At 44.3% G+C, this 19,962-nt stretch overlaps 1 protein-coding gene across 1 annotated transcript in view; it reads right to left on the bottom strand.

Moving 5' to 3' along the window:
- pole3 (polymerase (DNA directed), epsilon 3 (p17 subunit)) overlaps positions 1–17,355 on the bottom strand; it is a 40,158-nt gene extending 22,803 nt beyond the window's left edge. Inside the window, exon 1 of the mRNA XM_060913303.1 lies at positions 16,876–17,355. Within this exon, the coding sequence (XP_060769286.1) occupies positions 16,876–16,941 (66 nt within the window). The 5' untranslated portion in view covers positions 16,942–17,355. The remainder of the gene's footprint in view (positions 1–16,875) is intronic.
- Between the last annotated feature and the right edge of the window lie 2,607 nt (positions 17,356–19,962).

Here is a 19,962-nt window from a genome sequence, read left to right as displayed (position 1 = left end):
ATGAAACATGAAGTATAAGGATGAGAAAAAAACAGTTTAAATCGGGAAGCTGTGCACATTTGCGCAGCCTGGCGCAAATGTGCGCAGCTTCCCGATTTAAACTGTTTTTTTTTTTTTCCTCATCCTTATACTTCCTGTTTCATGAATTAATATCACTCAGTACCTGAGTATTAATCTTGAAAGAATCCTCAGTGAAATGGTCCGAACACAGTTTGTGGGAAACAGTAGGTGCAAAGTTTTTTCAACAGGTGTTCTGTAAAGTTATCCTACCTCTTGGATTTGTCCTACCAAGCCTACTGCGCATGCGCGAAGCCTACTGCGCATGCGCAGGTGAGCCCACACTTTCCTCAGCTTCGGGTCCTTGGGGAATGCCGGCTGGTCTACGCGGACTTCCGCAGGGCCGTCCTGCAGCGCGCGGGTCGCACTCCGGTGCAGCAGCGGCAGCGCTTCCGCGCGCTGTGCCTGGAGGAGGTCGGCCGGCCGTTCGTGTTGGGGCAGCAACTCCGGGACGCCTGCCGCCGGTGGCTGAGGGCCGACAACCGCAACGCCGAAGAGATCATCAATCTGGTGGCGCTGGAGCAGTTCGTCGCTCGACTTCCAGAAGGAACCGCAGAGTGGGTCCAGTGCCATTGCCGGCGTCGCTGGATCAGGCCATTGAGCTGGCGGAGGACCATATGGCGGCCGTTCCAATGCCAGGACAGCATGTCTCCCCTCTCCCTCCCCTTATTCCCTGAGGCGGGGGCCGGCTCCAACCCAGCCGGCCCGCCGCACCCGCTGTGTCCTACCATTTCCTACTTCCATGTCTGTGTCTTCCCCCCCCCCCCAGGTGTGTGATATCCGGAACACCGGTGCAGAGAGAGAACCCGGGCCGGTGTGCTGGCGCTGTGGGGAGCCGGGGCACCTCCAGCATCACTGCTCGGCGATGGAGGTGGGCGCGGTGGTCCAGATCCCTGACGCGCCAGGAGTTGCCCTCGATTGGGCCGCAGCGTATCGCATACCGCTGAATATCCAAGGGGATACGTATCAGGCTTTGGTGGATTCCGGCTGTAATCAGACCTCAATCCATTTTTGGGGACTGATTGACCGGGATTTTGGGATTTAATGACGCACTTAGTGAAGAGTGGGTCCTGCTGTAGTTTAGCGGGGGGAGGTCCTGGAGTGGCGTTGGCGGGAGCAGCTGTCACAGAGCCGTCTACGTCATCACCGCGTCAGAGTGAGGAGCAGCAGGCTCCTCCTCCCTCTCTCTGGGAATCCCTCGCGGATTTCCCATTAGAGCAATCGTGAGACGAGTTTCTGCGGCATGTGTTTGACCAAGTGAGAGTAATCGATGGTCAAACGCTCCAGCCAAACGCCACCCCGTCCTTCCCCTATTTTTCCATTATTAAGGATAGGTTATACCGAGTGATGCAGGACACTCAAACTACGGAACAAATAACCTAACTTTTGATCCCAAAGAGCCGCCGGGAATTGGTATCCCAGGCGGCTCACTTTAATCCCATGGCTGGACACTTGGGGCAGGATAAGAAACTAGCCCGAATAATGGCCCGGTTCTATTGGCCAGGGATTAGCGGCGATGTCCGTAGGTGGTGTACGGCATGCCGCGAATGCCAGTTAGTAAATCCAGCGGCCATCCCAAAAGCGCCTTTGCGCCCTCTAACATTAATCGAGGGCCCGTTCGAAAGAACTGGGACGGATCTCGTCGGGCCATTAGATCGGTCAACACGAGGGTATCGCTTTATTTTAGTTCTGGTGGACTATGCAACGCGATATCCAGAAGCGGTGCCGCTCCGCAATATCTCCGCACGGAGTATTGCGGAAGCGCTCTTCCACGTTATCTCCCGAGTCGGAATCCCCAAAGAGATTCTGACTGATCAAGGCACTACGTTCATGTCATGCACACTGCGCGAACTATATGGGTTATTGGGAATCAAGCCGATCCGCACCAGTGTTTATCACCCACAAATGGACGGCTTAGTCGAATGGTTTAATCGCACCCTCAAAAACATAATTAAAAAATTTGTAAGCGAGGACGCACGTAACTGGGATAAATGGCTTGAACCCCTGCTTTTCGCAGTGCGAGAGGTCCCACAAGCCTCCACGGGGTTCTCCACGTTTGAATTATTATATGGGCATAAGCCGCGCGGCATCCTAGATGAGCTGCAGGAAAATTGGGAGGAGGAGGGACCTTCCCCGTGCAAAAATGAAATTCAATATGTTATTGACCTGCGCGCAAAACTCCACACATTTAACCCAGGAGAATTTGCGGCAGGCTCAAGAACGTCAAGTCCACCTGTACAACAGGGGCATGCGCCTTAGGGAATTCACACCGGGAGACAAAGTACTAGTGTTATTGCCCACGTTGAGCTCTAAATTAATCGCCAGGTGGCAAGGACCCTTTGAGGTCACACGGCGAGTCAGGCACGTCGACTATGAGGTGAGGCGAATGGACAGGGGTGGGGCATTGCAGGTATACCACCTCAATCTGTTAAAACGTTGGAGTGAGGAGGTCCCCGTGGCGCTGGTGTCGGTGGTTCCTGAGAAGGCGGAGCTGGTGCCGGAGGTTCAAAAGGGAAAATTGCCATCACCCACCACTCTGGTCCCCTGTGGAGCCCACCTCTCCCCGACCCAGCTCGCAGAGGTCGCCCGGTTGCAAACAGAATTTTCTGACGTGTTCTCGCCCCTTCCCGGCCGCACCCACCTCATAGAACACCACATTGAGATGCCCCCGGGGGTGGTAGTGCGCAGCCGCCCTTACAGACTGTCCGCACACAAGAAAAAGGTGGTTCGGGAAGAACTCGAGGCCATGCTCGAAATGGGCATCGTCGAGGAGTCCCACAGTGACTGGAGCAGTCCGGTGGTCTTGGTTCCCAAGGCCGACGGGTCGGTCCGGTTCTGTGTGGACTATAGAAAAGTCAGCGCGGTGTCTAAATTTGACGCATACCCAATGCCTCGTATTGACGAGTTGCTCGATCGACTAGGCACGGCTCGTTTTTATTCGACACTGGATTTGACAAAGGGATATTGGCAGATTCCCTTGACTCCACTATCCCAAGAGAAAACGGCCTTTTCCACACCGTTTGGCTTACACCAGTTTGTCACACTTCCGTTTGGGCTGTTTGGGGCGCCCGCTACGTTCCAGCGGCTTATAGATAGGGTCTTCCGCCCCCACATACTTGGATGACATTATTATTTATAGTAATGACTGGCCACAGCACCTAAAACACCTGAGGGCCGTCCTGGGGTCGCTGAGGCCAGCGGGTCTCACAGCCAACCCAAAGAAGTGTGCGAATGGGCGGGGGAAGTACGGTATCTGGGCTTCCACTTGGGCAATGGGCAGGTGCGTCCCCAAATCAATAAGACGGCAGCGACTGCGGCCTGCCCTAGACCAAAAAGGGGGGTGAGGCATTTCCTGGGACTGGCTGGCTATTATTGTAGGTTTATACCTAATTATTCGGACGTCACCAGCCTGCTGACTGATCTCACTAAAAAGGGGGCACCAGATCCGGTCCAGTGGACGGAGAAATGCCAGCGGGCTTTCTCTAAGGTAAAGGCTGCACTGTGTGGGGGGCCACTGTTACACTCCCTTGACTTTTCTCTCCCCTTTGTTTTACAGACAGACACATCAGACAGAGGGCTGGGGGCTGTTCTGTCCCAGGAGGGGGAGGACCGTCCAGCGCTGTACATCAGCCGCAAGCTGTCGGTGCATGAGGGCAGGTACAGCACCATATAGAAGGAATGCCTCGCCATCAAGTGGGCGGTTCTCGCCCTCCACTACTATCTGCTGGGGCGCCCTTTCACCCTCTGGTCGGACCACGCACCCCTGCAGTGGCTCCACCGCACGAAGGATGCCAACGCGCGGATCACCCATTGGTATCTGGCACTCCAGCCGTTTAAGTTCGAGGTGGTCCACAGGCCGGGGGCGCAGTTGGTTGTGGCGGACTTCCTCTCCCGTCGGGGGGGTGGGGGGGGGGGTGGGGGTGGGTGGGTTAGGGAGTCAGCTGCAGGCCGGACAGCTGCCCGGCCTGAGTCGGGCAGTGGGGGTATGTGGCAGCGGGGGCGTGGTCAAGCGTCGGTCTGTGAATGGAGGGCGGAGTCAGGGAAGGTAAGTGGCGGAATCACTGCACCTGACGGGAATTAACCTGTGTTTGTGTGTCTTCCCCAGTGACCGTGCCCTACAAGAGGAGAGAGAGCGTGGAGGAAGGGGGCTACTCCCGACCTGGATACCTGTGTGCGCGCGTGCATGTATAGTTAAAAGCTGAAAAGCTAAAATAAACGAGTTTTGAGAACTCCGTTCTGGCCTGCCATGCTTCTGTGCTCCACCCACCTAGAACACTTGCTACAGATACCTAATTGGCAGCCAGTGTAGAGCAAATAATACAGGTGTAATACGGCAAAAACGAGGAAGTCCAACAATAAGCCTGGCCGCAGCATTTTGTACTCTCTGCAATTTAGTAATATGAACATCAGGAAGGCCATATAATAAGCTATTGCAATAATCCAATTTACTTGTAATAAAAGCATGAACTAATGATTCTGTTGTATTATGAAAGAAATACTTTCTAATTCTATGAATATCGTAGAGGTGATAAAACGATGAACATGTTTTTTTGATATGTTCGTCCATGTTCAAGTGGGAGTCAAACCAGGCTCCCAAGTTCTTTACAGCAGAAGATGTCAATTATAGATTCTCCAATACACAAATTCGTGACAGTCACTTTCTCCAACTGAGGTTGAGTACCAATCAGCAAGAATTCTGTTTTATCAGTATTCAATTTGAATGTATCAGACAACATCCATTTATGTATATCCAAAATACATACTTCCATTGAAGCTATAGCCGATTGTTCATCAGTGTCATCACCAGGCTTGAACGCCAGATACAACTGGGTATCATCTGCATATGAGTGGGCTCAAGGAAGATGGTTAGAAATAATTCTGAATAGTTTGCTTGAGTACAATAAAAACAACAAAGGACCCAGGCAACTTCCTTGTGGAACGCCATACTTCAAGTCGAACATGTCAGAAAAGACACCTTCAATGGTCACACGTTGACGTCTATGTGAAAGATATGACTCAAACCAGCTTAATGTGATCTCTGATATGCCAAAGTCTGCTGAAAGACGGTTGAGTAGAACACTGTGATCTACTGTGTCAAAGGCAGCACTAAGGTCTAGTAGAACCAATAAGGTAACACGTTGGTTGTCCATGTTCATCAGAAGGTCATTCTTGACCTTAAGTAATGCAGTTTCCGTGCTACGTCCGGGACAGTAGGCAGATAGAAAAATTGGTAAAAACCCATTATCCTCCATATAAATATACAGTTGATCAGCCACCACTCGTTCAACAAGTTTTGATACAAACTGCAAGTTGCTGATTGGGCGGTAATTCTTGAAAACTGTATCAAGGCCAGTGTTTCCCACAGACCAGGTAGCAATTTGTGGTGCTCCACTGTGCCGATGAGGGAATCGTGCGCGGTGGTGTCGTGGCGGTCGGTGGAGTCGGTCATTGGGGTGTATGCAAAGTGTTTACAGCGGGCGGTGTTCAAACACACAGCATTTTTCTTCAGAGTCACCTGCTGGGACTATTTTAAAGCTACAAGAAGCATTTGAGATTATTCAGTTCAATCTAAATTCTTTTAAGTTCTTTAAGAGAAGACAGATAAAACAGTTTTTACCAGAACCCTGCCTGGTTTCATTCCTCGACCCAACTTTACATTACAGGGCAGGCCATTAGTTTGCCGGGCTTGATGTTGGTGGAAAACCTGTCTTTTAAATTTATGAAAATTACTCACCAAAATTGAAGTTAAAGTTTAGTTTTTACTAGAGATGCACCGATTGCAATTTTTTGGGCCGATTCCGATTTTCCATGGAGTGTGACCTGCCGATACCGATTTTGGCCAATTCCGATTTCATTTTTTCAAACCACTTCACAGCACACACAAAGACTTTTCTTTTTATCTTTTCTTTACTAGAACATTCTGCCAGATTTTCAGTAATAAATTTTCAACACCTCAAAGGTTGAAAACAAACAAAAAGACATTGTTCTTTGTAAAATCTTTCTTCATGTTTGGTATTAACATATTAATCCCTGAAATAGGAAATTCACACAAACATTTTTTCTTTTCCCATCCAATATCTGGCACAAAAACAACTTCCCCCTCATATATTATTTGCCTACTGCTATGGAACACACTTTCATAAGCCTATTTAGATCTGAAAACTTATGCCTTATAGAACAACCCATTTCTTCATTCAGTATCAAAATACAAAAATAATTTCCAGTCATACTTATACCACCATAGCCATTCTATCATCTTTGTCAAATGTGTATTTGTAGAGTAATTTCCAATGGAATCAAGTGCAACCAAGGTTGTAAAACAAACAAAAAGACATTTTTTTTTCTTTCTCTCTTTGTACAAATCTAACTAGATGTTTGGTAATAGGCTAACGTATTAATTCCTGTAATGGGAAATTCACACAACCACAAACGTTTTCTTCTTTTCACATCCAATATCTGGCACAAAAAAAAAAAACCTCACTATATTTGGACATCCAAATATAGTGAATTTTTTTTTTGTTAACGGCACATGCGCCGGAGCTCGTTAAGCGCGCAGGACTGACACTGTTCTGCGCAAGCGCAACACAATCGCACTAGAAAGCATGTTCAAGCTGCCAGTGTAGCTGCAATCTCTTTAGTTGCGAATTACGAGTATTTCCACTTTCATCTCTATGTGATACACAAGTTTTGATTGGCAGAAAATCGGCATATTTTAATTTTGACCGGCCGGTCGCTGGTCATGGCCAATCACGTGAAAATCGGCCGATTCCGATCAGCAGCCGGTCAATCGGTGCATCTCTGGTTTTGACCTTAATTTTTTGCCTTTTTGGTGGCAATCTTTCAATCATTCTTTAGTTGACATTCAAGGAATAAATTGCAAAAAACAAGCTGGAGGTTTTTATTTTAAATATTGAACTCAACACTTACCTCAACCAATACTAAAATGAAATAAATAGTATAATGCAACAAAATAATAATAAAATATCATAATTAGATGCAAGAAACCACTTAAAGTAACACCAAGGCAACTAACAATAACGAAAACGCAATTACCCTAATTGGTGCAAAGCCTGCATGCCCTATTAGAACATTTAATTCTGCGTGGCTTCCTGAAAAAAACTTCAGTGCCCTATCGTAAGGGAAGTCATTGCTGAAGCGGGATAAACGGGATAATGCAATAAGGCCGGTTCCTCGCGTCAAGCTGCTACTGTATGCATCAAAATTGGTTTATAGCCTGACTCAGGGATGTCCGTTTCCTGTAAGCCAAGCTATGATAAAGCTCATCACGAGCACGACGTAGGCTACCTTTTAAAATAAGGGGTCGGAAGGCGAATCGGGAAGGCTGCGTTATTTTTAATTAGCCTAACAGGCCTATTTGCAGTCCGGGTATATGCGCACTGGCAGGCCTGTGGACACGCCCCTCTCTCCCTCTCTGTGTGTGTGTGTGTGTGTGTGTGTGTGTACGAGAAGAAAGAGCACTATGAATGAACGGAACTATACGCAACGGAATTTTTTTTTTCAAAATCGCGAGTCTGATTGTGTGGTGATAGGAATCCATTGTGTGGCGCTGCGCCACACAATGGTCTATGTATGGGCAGGGCTCTACAGTGCGCACGTTTCACTCGCATTTGCGAGTGAATTTTTCAGCATGCGAACGACGAAAAAAAAAAACCACGCACATTCGTGCGAGGGCTTCTTGCGGCTGACAATTTAGGAAAGCACTGAGCACAGACGCGACGAGTTTAACATTCTAAAATGTATCAAACGTTAAACTGCAAAGTATGTAAATCCAGCGCTGGATAGCCTACCTAATATAGTGTAACGAGTAACGGCCTGTATTGTTGTAAGTGTGTGTGTGTGTGTGTGTGTGTGTTCTGCCTGCGCCTTGCTCCCTGTCTGTAGTTGCGTGCATTGCCCCCATCTTGCACCTGCGGTGGTTCCCATGGCAGCCGGGGGAGTGAAAAAGTTAAATTTTTTTTGCCGTTCTGCCACATCTTTCTGTGATTGCCCCTCTTTCCCACGGTTGTATGTTGTGGGTGTGGCATTAGGTGGGAAAAGTGCTTTTTAGGGATTCATCAGATCATTCAACTGAGAGATAACTGAGAGCCGGATCGGAGCGAGCTGAGAAATATATTCGCTATGCAGAGAATAACAGCGTTTTTTAAAAGCAATGATGGTGGAAACAAGAATAAAAGAACGGATGAGGAAGAAAGTGCAGTGAAGAAAGCTAGAATGACGGGAGAAGGTGCAGGAAAATTATATAATGAGATGGAAAGCACACACCCCAGTGCAAACATTTAAATGGGAACATACAACACAGCAGAAAAACAAATAATATACAGTATATACAAATGGTGCATGTCACAACAGCAGAAAAACAAAGAATATATATATACACAACTGGGCGTGTTGAGTTGCAGATGTTAATTGCACATTAGTTATAGAAACTCAGTTCAGCTACAAAACTCAGGATATTGCACTGTATTTGGTATTGCATTGTATTGGGTATGGATGTAAAAGTGTAGAAATATAAAATATACAAAAGCTATAAAAACTAAAAAGTTGCTCTGTGAGGTTGCACTGTAATAAGTATTGCACTGTATCAGGTAAGTGTGAGAATATTGTCCTTTTAGGTCCTTGTTGGTGCATTGTTGCACCTGCCAGAAGTGGCATCAGTCAGTGCATGTAATTAGCCTTTTTCACACTACATCACTTGCAGAAGAACCTCACATCCGTTTTCAGCCTTTTGAATGGAAGAAGAGGCGGCATGCTAATCTGCTGGCTAACAAGTAGCAACCATAGAAAGTCAGTAAACTTCCTTTCCAAAACAAGGAAGATAGGTGACTGGAATGGTCGCTAACAATACGTAATGATAAACAACAATGCGCAATATTATTATCAATCTTATCTGTGAATGACACAGTTTTGTTAACATATGTTGCCGCCGTATACCTCTTCTTCCATTCAAAAGGCTGAAAACGGATACGAGTTCCCCTGCAAGTGACGTAATGTGAAAAAGGCTAATTGTTCAAGGTGGTTATGGCCTGTGGGAAAAAACTGTTTTTGAGTCTGTTGGTCCTTGCTTTGATGCACCTGTAACGCCTGCCTGAGGGCAGCAAGTCAAAGAACTCAGAGCCAGGGTGGGAGCTGTCCTTGATGTTGTTAGCTCTGCTGAGCTCTGCTCTCTGTTTAGCTACTGTTTGTTCATTCATTCAGTTGTTCGTTATTCATTTGTTTGTTCATTCATTCATTCATTCATTCATTCTCAATTGAATTTTGTGTTATGTGTGTTGGTGTGTCTAAGGTTTGCGCTGCAATAAACCTTTAAAATGAAAACCTACTTGTGCCCCCATTTTTTTCCCTGTGCTCCTAAAATTTTTAACTTAGGAGCACGTGTGCTCCTGAAAAAAAAAAAGTTAGTGCAGAGCCCTGTGTATGGGAAACCCTGCAAGCCCATGCCATTTCAAAGTTGGGTTGACAAGAGCCTCTTTCCATGAATCAGGAAATTCTCCAGGTTGTAAAGACAAGTTTAACATCTTAGTCAGAATTGGTAAAAGGTCTTCTAGACAGTCCTTCAATATAGATGTGGGTAGAGGATCAAGTGAACAAGTCTTTGTCGATGCTTTCATTATAAGCTTTCTTACAGCATCCTTGTGAAGGATCTTGAACTGACAGAAAGCTGCAGTCACTTCTCGAGGAGCAACAACAGAAGGCAGGGTTACATTACCAGCATTGTCAAGCTCAGCTCAAATGTCAGATATGGGCAATTCCATGTAAATGTCAACCTCACCATGCAAAAATAAAGCAACATGTAATACATCAAAACCACTCCCAGAGATATCACCTAGGCCTGTATTTTACAGATGTGAATAAGTTGAACCAATTTGTAACCAACCTAATATGTCACCGTCAGTCTTTCTTTCTTATAATGTAAAACCCAAGCTAAAATCAACTTTGATCATGTACAATTCTATATTATTCCCAGAAGCCACAGAAATGTATGCTAAAATCCACAAAACAGCAAAACAATAGCCATCCTAAATATTATTTAAGAACTTTGATAGTTTTAGCTGATATTTAGAGAGTTTTTCAAAGGGTTATGGTGGTTAAATTGCTGATTTTCTAAACATATGCCATGTCTATTTCAGACGCGTCACATCCATAACGGAATTTCGTCACATCCATAACGCTGACTTCTCCTTCCGAAACTCTGCATGAAATACAAAATATTTTAAACAAAGATTTTTTTAATATTCACCTTGGACCCCTCTATCAAATGGATATCTCCATTTCGACATTAGGTTTACAATTTCACAGAGTTTGATAAAAATGTACAGTCACCCAAGAAAAGTGATACTTTTTCTGTCACATCCATAACGCATCTTTTATTGGCATTTTCTGGCATGCCCTAGATGTACTATGGGAATTATTCTTGTTCTATCACTTCTCCAGTATGGTACAGCCTTAAAATATGCAACACCTGTTTAAATACTGGGAGACAATAAAACATGCACTGGGTCATTTGTTGCCATTTTGAGTTCAAGTGTCACGTCCATAACGCTGGAATTGCTCTAATCTTCTTTACAAAATAAGCTCCCATATCATTAGCAAGAGAGTGTTTATCACTATATGGTGGAAATTCCATCTCCGATTGCTTATTTAGCAGCTTCTTTGTAGCACCGAACAGTTTTTTCTGATCATGAGAATTCTTGTCCACGAACTCGGTGTAGAATTCACGACGTGCACTATTCATGACATATGTTGTCTTATTCTTTATTTATTTAAAAACAGCCAAGTCGGTATCAAGTCTTGTTCTTCTCCACTTGCGTTCAGCACGTCTATGCTCCATCTTTACAGCTTGAATCTCGTCACTAAACCACAGTACATGAGGACATATTACAATGGATCTGGTACAAAGAGGAGCGTGCTTGTCTAGCAAGGATAACACTGTTCTGTTATAAGAGCTAACCAAGTCACTCAGCTGAGAAGGTGTCTGTTGAAAAAGTTCAGAGGCGCGTAGATCATCTTTAAACGTCTCCAGGTCAATTGATTTTAATTTCCTATAGGTCACATTCCTGGCAGTTAATCTTGCTTTGCTCATAGATAGGCTACAAAGTACAGTTGCATGGTCAGAAAGAAAACTGCCAGATACAGGTGAATCCACAGTAATGTCAGACTCTCTAGTAATGATTAAATCAAGGCTATGACCATGAATTTGGGTAGGAGTACATACATGTTTGAGCGCCATGGATTGAAGCAAGTCAGTCAGTACAACAGCATAAGGATCAGACAGATCATCGACATGAATATTGAAATCTCCACAAATCAGAACAGGCTCTGTGCATAGAACAAAGGATTCCAAATAAGTAGAAAATTCAGTAATGAACGTCCCAGGAGATACAGGATGAGCAGTAGAATAAGGAGGTCTGTAGATAATGGATAGATGCAAACATGATGACTGAACACTTGTTAAAATCCATTCAGCAACCTCAAAAGATTGACGATTCAAAGAGGCTATTTTCTTTACAGCTATGTTGGAACGACAGACCAGTGCAATTCCACCACATATCCGTTCAGATCTTGAAGAATCAAATAGCTTATAACCATCAAGTAAACATTCAGCTTTAGTCGCAGAATCAAATTCATTAAACTATGTTCCTGTAAGCGCAGCCAAATCAATTTTCTTCTCACATAAATAGTCAGCAAAACAAGCAGTCTTATTCTTGATTGACTGAGCATTCCATAGACAAAAATTGACGTAATTATTGGTGACAGTAGAGGCCGCTTGAGAAATAGGAGGTTGAATATTAACTAAACTATTTACATTCCTTCGTTCCTGGTTCAGTGGCTATCTTACCAGAGTTTGAAGACACACAGTTTCCAAAATTCAAAGAAATTGTTGTTCGAAATGATGCAGAGTCTTCTCTAGATCGTCCACCACGACAGCCCCAATGCGCTTCAAAATTCCAGCTTCTTTTAAACAGTTCCAAATAGGTTTAGGTACAGGTTTCATTGCATAATGAGAACAATGGCGGGAAGTTTGAAAACCACTCTGAACTGGAGTCTTCCACCAAAAACGCAATGCAAGCAACTGGTCTCTTAAATATCTCATTATATCCACAAGCAACTTGTTAGAACAAGCCAGCCGAAGATTGACAACATTTAACAGGTTAAAAATACTAAAAAATTCAAGAGCTCAGCAAAGGCAGCCAACCGGCGCCAGAAACCTGCGACTGCCTCCGTAACACACCTTCACGCCTCCTGGTGGTTAAACATTATCAGATAATTTGTTTATAAACATTAGAATTACTTCCACATTTACGTAAACACCGACATCGATATATTTATATAAAAGATATTTCGTACGAAATATAATTGTGAGAAACAAATTTTAAATAAAAACTGTTTTTCTAACTTAATACCACACCGATTTTTAAAATAAATAACCATCTGGATGTCGATAATCCAGAAGTGGGCATGGTTGTCTTGAAATGGGCGGGGCTTTAACCAGTATGTTATTTTAAACATGCAATTGATATGGGTTGATCAGAAATTGTTATATTTATTGCTGATTAGAAAACTATTTACAGGACAGCATCAGCATTGAGCTTGAGATCAATGGTTTTGATCACGATAGCAAACGAACTATTTACAGAACAAGTTTTGCTACAATGAATACAGCACATGCGGTTGCAATTATGAAATGAACAAGAGTTTTCATACTCAACATAACTTTCTTTTTTTAACTTTTAATTTTTTTTATGATCAGTGTGATTTTTTTGGTTCTTTTTAATTTTTTTTATTTCCACACCAGGTGTGTGCGAGTAGCTTAATTTGTAATATTATTTATACCACTACTACCTAGAAAGTGTCAGAGTGCGTGAAGTAAAATAAAATTGGTTAGAGCCAACTGACTGTTTAAAAAAAAAAAAACTCCGACAACCGGCAGAGAGAGAGAGAGAGAGAGAGAGAGAGAGAGAGTGTAGCTTAATTTGTAATACTTATACCACTACTACCTATTTTACATGAATTACAGCAAGAAAGTGTCAGACACTCAATGCGTGAAGTAAAATAAAACTGTTTTTTAGGGATGCACCGATACCGATACTGGCATCGGTCCGATACCTCAGTAATATACTCGTACTTGTTAAACATTTGCTGATACCATGCACCGATACCATTATTAGACGGCAGTACACATCATCACTGGTCACGTTCAGGATTCCATTTGTTGTTCTACCTCATTTCAATGTCTAGGGGAGACAAAGAGTCAGGAAAATGAAATAATTAGAACGAAGAGACAGAGAAGAAGAAGCCGCAAGTCAGATGCTCAAACATGCGCAATCATGTCGTCGTCGGGTTCAGCAGTTTGGGAGTATTTTCGTGTTAGGGAGGACGACATGAGTAAGGCGGATTGCAAGTTATGTAGTGCCAAGGTATCGAGGGGTGGGAGGGAAAACACTTCGTGTAATACGAGCAATTTGATCAAACATTTGAAGACACACCATGGTGACCAGTACGCCGAGTTCACGCAGGCTAGCAGCCGCCAAAAGCAGCCTACTTTGAATGAAGTCTTACTGAAGCGGGAGAAAATGTCCAAAGATAGCCCTCGGGCAAAAAAAATTACAGAGGCACTTACCCAGTATATTGCGCTGGACGACCAACCAATTTCAGTCGTCGACGATATTGGGTTTCAGCGTCTTATAGATGTTCTTGAGCCCAGATACAAGCTACCCAGTCGTCGCTACATCATAGATGTGATGTTGCCTAAAGTGTTCGATGTCGTCAAAGCTCACGTGAAGTCGTTGGTGCATGAGGTCAAATCAATAAGTTTTACGACCGACATTTCGAGCAGCAGTGTCTGCCCAATGTCACTATTAAGTTTGACAGCCCAATGGATAGATGAGGAGGCGTTTACTCGTCATCAAGTTATACTCCACACAAGACCATTTCGAGGCCACCACACAAGCTTGGCTATAGCGGAGATATTCACTGACATGCTACAGCTCTGGGGGATTAAAAAAAAAAAAAAAAAAAAAAAAAAATTCAGTTCATGTTGTCCTCCACGACAATGTGAGAAATATGATTCGGGGCATGAGTGATGCTGGACTACTGAGCCTGTGTTGCGCCGCTCACTCTCTCCAGCTCGTGGTTAATGAGGGTCTACTGTCACAGAGGAGTGTAGCTGATGCGGTGGCAGTGGGTCGTAGGATAGTTGGACACTTTAAAAAGTCTCCTCTAGCCTACTCCAAACTCGAAGACATCCAGTTGGCAATGAACCAGCCTACAAAATGCCTCCAACAGGACGTACTAACTCGCTGGAATAGCACGTTCTACATGATTCAGTCCTTGATTGAACAAAAACGGGCATTGGGGATTTACACATCCGAAAACGACAGACAACCTCAGCGCAAACCAGTGGACACTGCTGGAGAAAACAGCTACAGTTCTAGGTCCGTTTGAGGAGTTGACACGCAGAGTAAGCTCATCCGACGAAAGGGTGGGAGATGTAATTCCTGCCATCACAGTGCTGCAGCAATTCCTGTCTAGAGAGACGGACGAGGACCATGGAATCAAAACATTGAAGGGGACCTTGGCTGCTGCTGTCAAGACAAGATTCGCCGAAATTGAAGGAAACCCTCTCTACATCATCGCAACCTTACTTGACCCGAGGTAGGCCGTGTGTGTGTGTGTGTGTGTGTGCGCGCGCGAGAGAGAAAAGCTTCAGCTCTAACAAAAGTGACGTTACTTTGCAGAGACTCATTATGCATGTATATGCTACAGCTACATAAATACAGATTATCTAACTACCGGTAAATGTTTTCTTTGTTCAGGTACAAAACTGGATTTTTCTCCAGAACCTGTGCTTCCACAATGGCCAAGGATATGCTGCTACTTGAGTTGCAGAAAATTACGGAGGAGGGCGCGCAAGATCTACAGGAGCCACCCACCAAAACAGCACGCACAGACCAGACCAGCAGCAGCTGTCTTGACCGCATCTTCAATGAAATTGCAAACGAACAGGCAGCAGTAGCACTCACCCCAGGCATTGTATGCTGTACTGCGCAATTAGAGACATACCTTGGGGAGCCTCCTTTGGCTTGTGAGGACGATCCACTACAATATTGGAAGGTTAACAAAGTTAGGTTCCCTACTTTGGCCAAAATGGCTTGCAGATACCTCTCAGCACCTTGCAGTAGTGTTGAAAGCGAGCGGCTGTTTAGCTCAGCAGCAAACATTGTGAATGAAAGTAGAAACAGGCTGACACCTGAACATGCAGAGATGATTTTGTTCCTTAAAAAAAATCTGCCTCTTACGTTCTAAAAAAAAAAGCATAAGGCATAGCTCAGTGTGAGTTGAAAAGTTATTTCACAGCAATCCCTGATGATTAACATTTGTTTAATTTAAATATGGGCATGTAATTTACTTTTTGTTTAATTGACACAAGCCCTTTAGACGACATGTCAGAATGTTCAAAAAAGTGCCTCTTAAAGAAAAAGCACAGGCCTGTGTCAGAGGCTGCAACATGTGTGCTGTTAGTCTTTTGTTTAATTAAGATGGCAATAGATACCATTAAAGTGATTCCCTATTTGTTCAAAGCTGGATAAAGTGTTCGGTTGATACTCACTGTTTGGTAAGTGCTAACTATGCATAGAAATTCATCAAGAGAACAAAAAGAATGAGAATAAAATCTGCCTTTCCATTTATTTTCATTGTATGATGGGGGCGGGGGTAGTATCGGTATCGGCAAGTACAGAAATTACTGTACTCGTACCGGTTTTCAAAAAAGTGGTATCGGTGCATCCCTACTGTTTTTAACCGACGGTTAAAAAAAGAAAAAAAATCTCCGACAGGCAGAGACGCAACGCGAGTCTTTCTACCAAGCACCACGTCTGAACAAACCCACGTTTACCAGAACTCTACTGGTTATAAGTAAGTACAAACTGAAATAAAAACAAACTTGAAGCTGAAGAAACCTGAAACATTAAAGGAAAAGAGCGCGAACCTGAGTGACTGAGGGAGAGACAGAGAGCTGTTCTCTGTGTGAGTGAGCAGAGCGGTGTGTGTAGGGGAGGGGTGCTGTGATACTGTGTGAGGATTTTCATTCAGTCCGAGCACAGATATTGACTCGTATTACTCGTATAATACTCGTACTTGGCAAAAGTGCTTTATCCGTACCGGATACTCGTTTCAGCCGAGTATCCGGCTCAACTCTAATAATTGTGGACAAAGGTGTCGATAATTGTGGAACAGCGTCACGTGACGTGATACGCTAAGTAATCGGGAATCAACTCATTTTTTTCCAGTGGAAGTTTGAGTAATTATTCATGCACAATTTTACGTCTTTTCTACTTTTGCAATAGCTAAAATATCGTTAAGGTGTCGATAATTGTCGCTGCCGCTCTATGTGAACAGTAACAAAAACACACAGTATGAATTAGCCTTTGCTATTACTTTCTTTACCATTAGGGGCCGCTAGCGCGCACTGTGTGAAACAGAGCTTCGAGTAATGAACCTTTATTGCCCTCATCATTCCAAACGGACCCGTAGTGCACTTCCCGAGTGCACTCATTATTACAGACACCATGTAGAGCGAGTGCGCATATACAGGGAGTATGGAGTTGTTTAGGGATACAGCCTGCCCGTAATTAATGCTGATAATGTCGAGAAACATCTGCGGCTTTGTTTAACCAAATGACGGACGACTCGAGAAGAAAGAACAGCTTCCAGAAAACTAAACCGGAAGTAATAAACATATCTGGCACAACAGAAAGTGCGGTGTTTTTGTGTAAAAAGTGAAAGTCGTGCGCTACTTACAGCCTCTTTGATAATGCGGGTGATGACAGCGTTGGGCAGGTTCAGGTCCTCCGGTCTCTCCGCCATTACTACACTCACTCAGCTCTGCTAGCCAAATCACTTCACTCTTCTGCCTGGCTTAGTATTATAGAATAAACTCGCGGATGTTTGAAGGGTATTAAAATGATGTTTGTTAATGCAGTTTTATTAGACAGCTGACTGTGGAAGAGAACAGTAACCCGGGGAAACCAGCCAAGCTAACTGTTAGCCGCTAGTTAGTGAAGTCAACTCTGTTAAATAACAAACTGGACGCTAAAGAGTTCTGTAACAACACGGCGGAGTTTAAAACGAAACGAATATGAACTATCCCAGTCAAACCTGGTTACACAGAGAGGATGTGATCCTTTCGGAAATTAGACGGAAGAGGGGGAAAAAAAAACTAGCAACCGAGTTTGTTTTGGAGCCCGCTAAACATCCAAACCACGAGTTTCACCTTTGACCTTCCCATGACGTCACAGACACCAGCCAATAGATGGCGGGTGGGGGATTTTTTTTTTTTTAACGTTTTAAGCTTACTAGAGCGGCGGCTACGATTATCGACACCTTAATAATATTTTGCCCATTGCAAAAGTAGAAAATACTTTCAGTACGTAAATTGTACATGAATAATTACTCAAACTTCCACTGGGGAAAAAAAAAACGAGTTGATTCAGATCACGTGACACCGTTCCACAGTTATCGACATCTCATTATCTCTAGCCGCTTTATCCTGTTCTACAGGGTCGCAGGCAAGCTGGAGCCTATCCCAGCTGACTACGGGCAAAATGCGGGGTACACCCTGGACAAGTCACCAGGTCATCACAGGGCTGACACATAGACACAGACAACCATTCACACTCACATTCACACCTACGGTCAATTTAGAGCCACCAGTTAACCTAACCTGCATGTCTTTAGACTGTGGGGGAAACCGGAGCACCCGGAGGAAACCCACGCAGACACGGGGAGAACATGCAAACTCCGCACAGAAAGGCCCTCACCGGCCATGGGGCTCGAACCCGGACCTTCTTGCTGTGAGGCGACAGCAATAACCACTACACCACCATGCGGCCTAATGTTTAACCTGCATCAGAAAATCTTTTTGTTCCACTTTCTACCTGCTTTCTCAGTATTTTCGTAGATCACATTTTGTTAATCATTCGTTGTTGTTTGGTATTAATTTATAGTTTTGTAGTTTACATGGAAATCCAGGTCAAAGGTCGCATGTCATTCCTTGAACCAAAATATAAAATGTCTACTGATATTGTAATATGTGGTAGATATTTACAACAAACTGCAAAAAAAAAAAAAAAATTTCTGAATGGAATACAACCCTGATTCCAAAACAGTTGGGACAAAGTACAAATTGTAAATAAAAACGGAATGCAGTGATGTGGAAGTTTCAAAATTCCATATTTTATTCAGAATAGAACATAGATGACATATCAACACTGGCGGCTCGTTAATAGGGGCGATTTGGGCGACGCACTCCCAAACAGGGAGGGAGATTTGTTTTTTTTATCTACTCCTACTACCAACAGTAATATCATTGTCCAATCAGGCTAAGGTCGCGCCTGGTGTAGCCACGCCCTTTTGGGGCGATTTCTGTCAGGTTCAGATTTGCCCCAAAATCTCCCATTGACACTAATGGTACGTACGTTTTTTTCGAAAATCATGCTCCCAATGCATTTTCTATTAGGTTTTATGTGCTCGCACAAGCAGCGTGCTTACGTCATACGCCTGTTGCGCCGCACAAGTGTTGCCAGATTGGTTTTAAGTGCATTTTGGCGGGTTTTGAACATAATTTCGGGCTGGAAAACGCAACTTGCACGGGAAATGTGTGAACATTCTATGAAGATGGCGGCGAGTGTTGAGTGCAACAATAGAGGGCTCCGAGATGATGCTAAAAATAGTAACACTGCGCGTGCGTGGCCATCTTGGAAGTCACTCGCTCCAGAGCGCTCATAGAGTACACATCATAGAGTACACATTCACCAATTCGTTTCCGCGTTAGAGGGCTTAAAAGGTTGGATTTTTTAAAGAATTTAGACATCTGAAGTGATGGAGCACTACTGTGAAAGTTTGGATAAGCAGGTACGGGAGCGTTATGCTGAGAAGGTACGTTTCATTGGGAATGTAGATCCATACACTGTTAGTGAGAAGGAATGGAAAGCTGACCCCAGCTTGTTGCCGCATTTAACATACATAGATCTTGTGAACTATCTAGTGTTTCACCCAAGTCCATTTTGTGAACTAAAGGATTTCCAGAACTACAAGAGCATGGAAGCATACGATAGATTTGTGTCCGGTTGGGTCCGCGATGTGTCGGTGTTTACTGCTGAAGACGGAGAGACAAAAGTGATCAGAGGGAAAGTGTTACACTCGCAGAGACTATCCCAGCCTAGTCTACACCCCTGGATAATAGTTGACAAGAGACATGCTATTTTGTGTGCACATTGCAACTGCATTGCTGGACTTGGGGAATGTTGCTCCCATGTTGCTTCCCTGTTGTTTTATGTTGAAGCGGCCACGAGACTGAGGGAAAGAACGACGGTCACACAACAGCCGGCATACTGGATGCTACCGGTAACTATGAAATTAAAATAACTATTTTAGTAACTATGAAATTCAAGACAATATTAACCTACCTGTCACAAAGTGATCAGAACAAATCCGGATACAGTCAAGTTGTCCTAAATTTGATCGGTTAATGGCAGCCAGCCACTGTCGTCTCCTCCGCTCGCTTTTCTCCTGTGCTGCAATTCCCTGGTTAGTCACGACTTTAGGGAGTCTGTAGAAGCTTTTGCCACCCTTTTCCCCCCGGCTACTACAGCCAACAATGACACACGTATTCGGCATTGTCACCCCTTTTTGCTTCGCTGGACAACAACAATGCACTGACACAGCACGCTTTGACTTCCAATATGGCCGCCGCCGGGTGCGCGCTGACCTCGAAGCACTCTATACGATAGCGTCTCTGAAATAGTGTCTCCCTTTAGTCGTCGTACCAATGAGAAGAAAACGGCAATCAAACAGCTAGGACCTCCTAGACCGAATTTAAACATCAAG

This window comes from Neoarius graeffei, chromosome 28 (genome assembly GCF_027579695.1).
Source record: "Neoarius graeffei isolate fNeoGra1 chromosome 28, fNeoGra1.pri, whole genome shotgun sequence".
Lineage (NCBI taxonomy): Eukaryota > Metazoa > Chordata > Actinopteri > Siluriformes > Ariidae > Neoarius > Neoarius graeffei.
The sequence above is the reverse complement of the archived record's forward strand: the minus strand, read 5'-3'. Positions and strand labels throughout refer to the sequence as shown.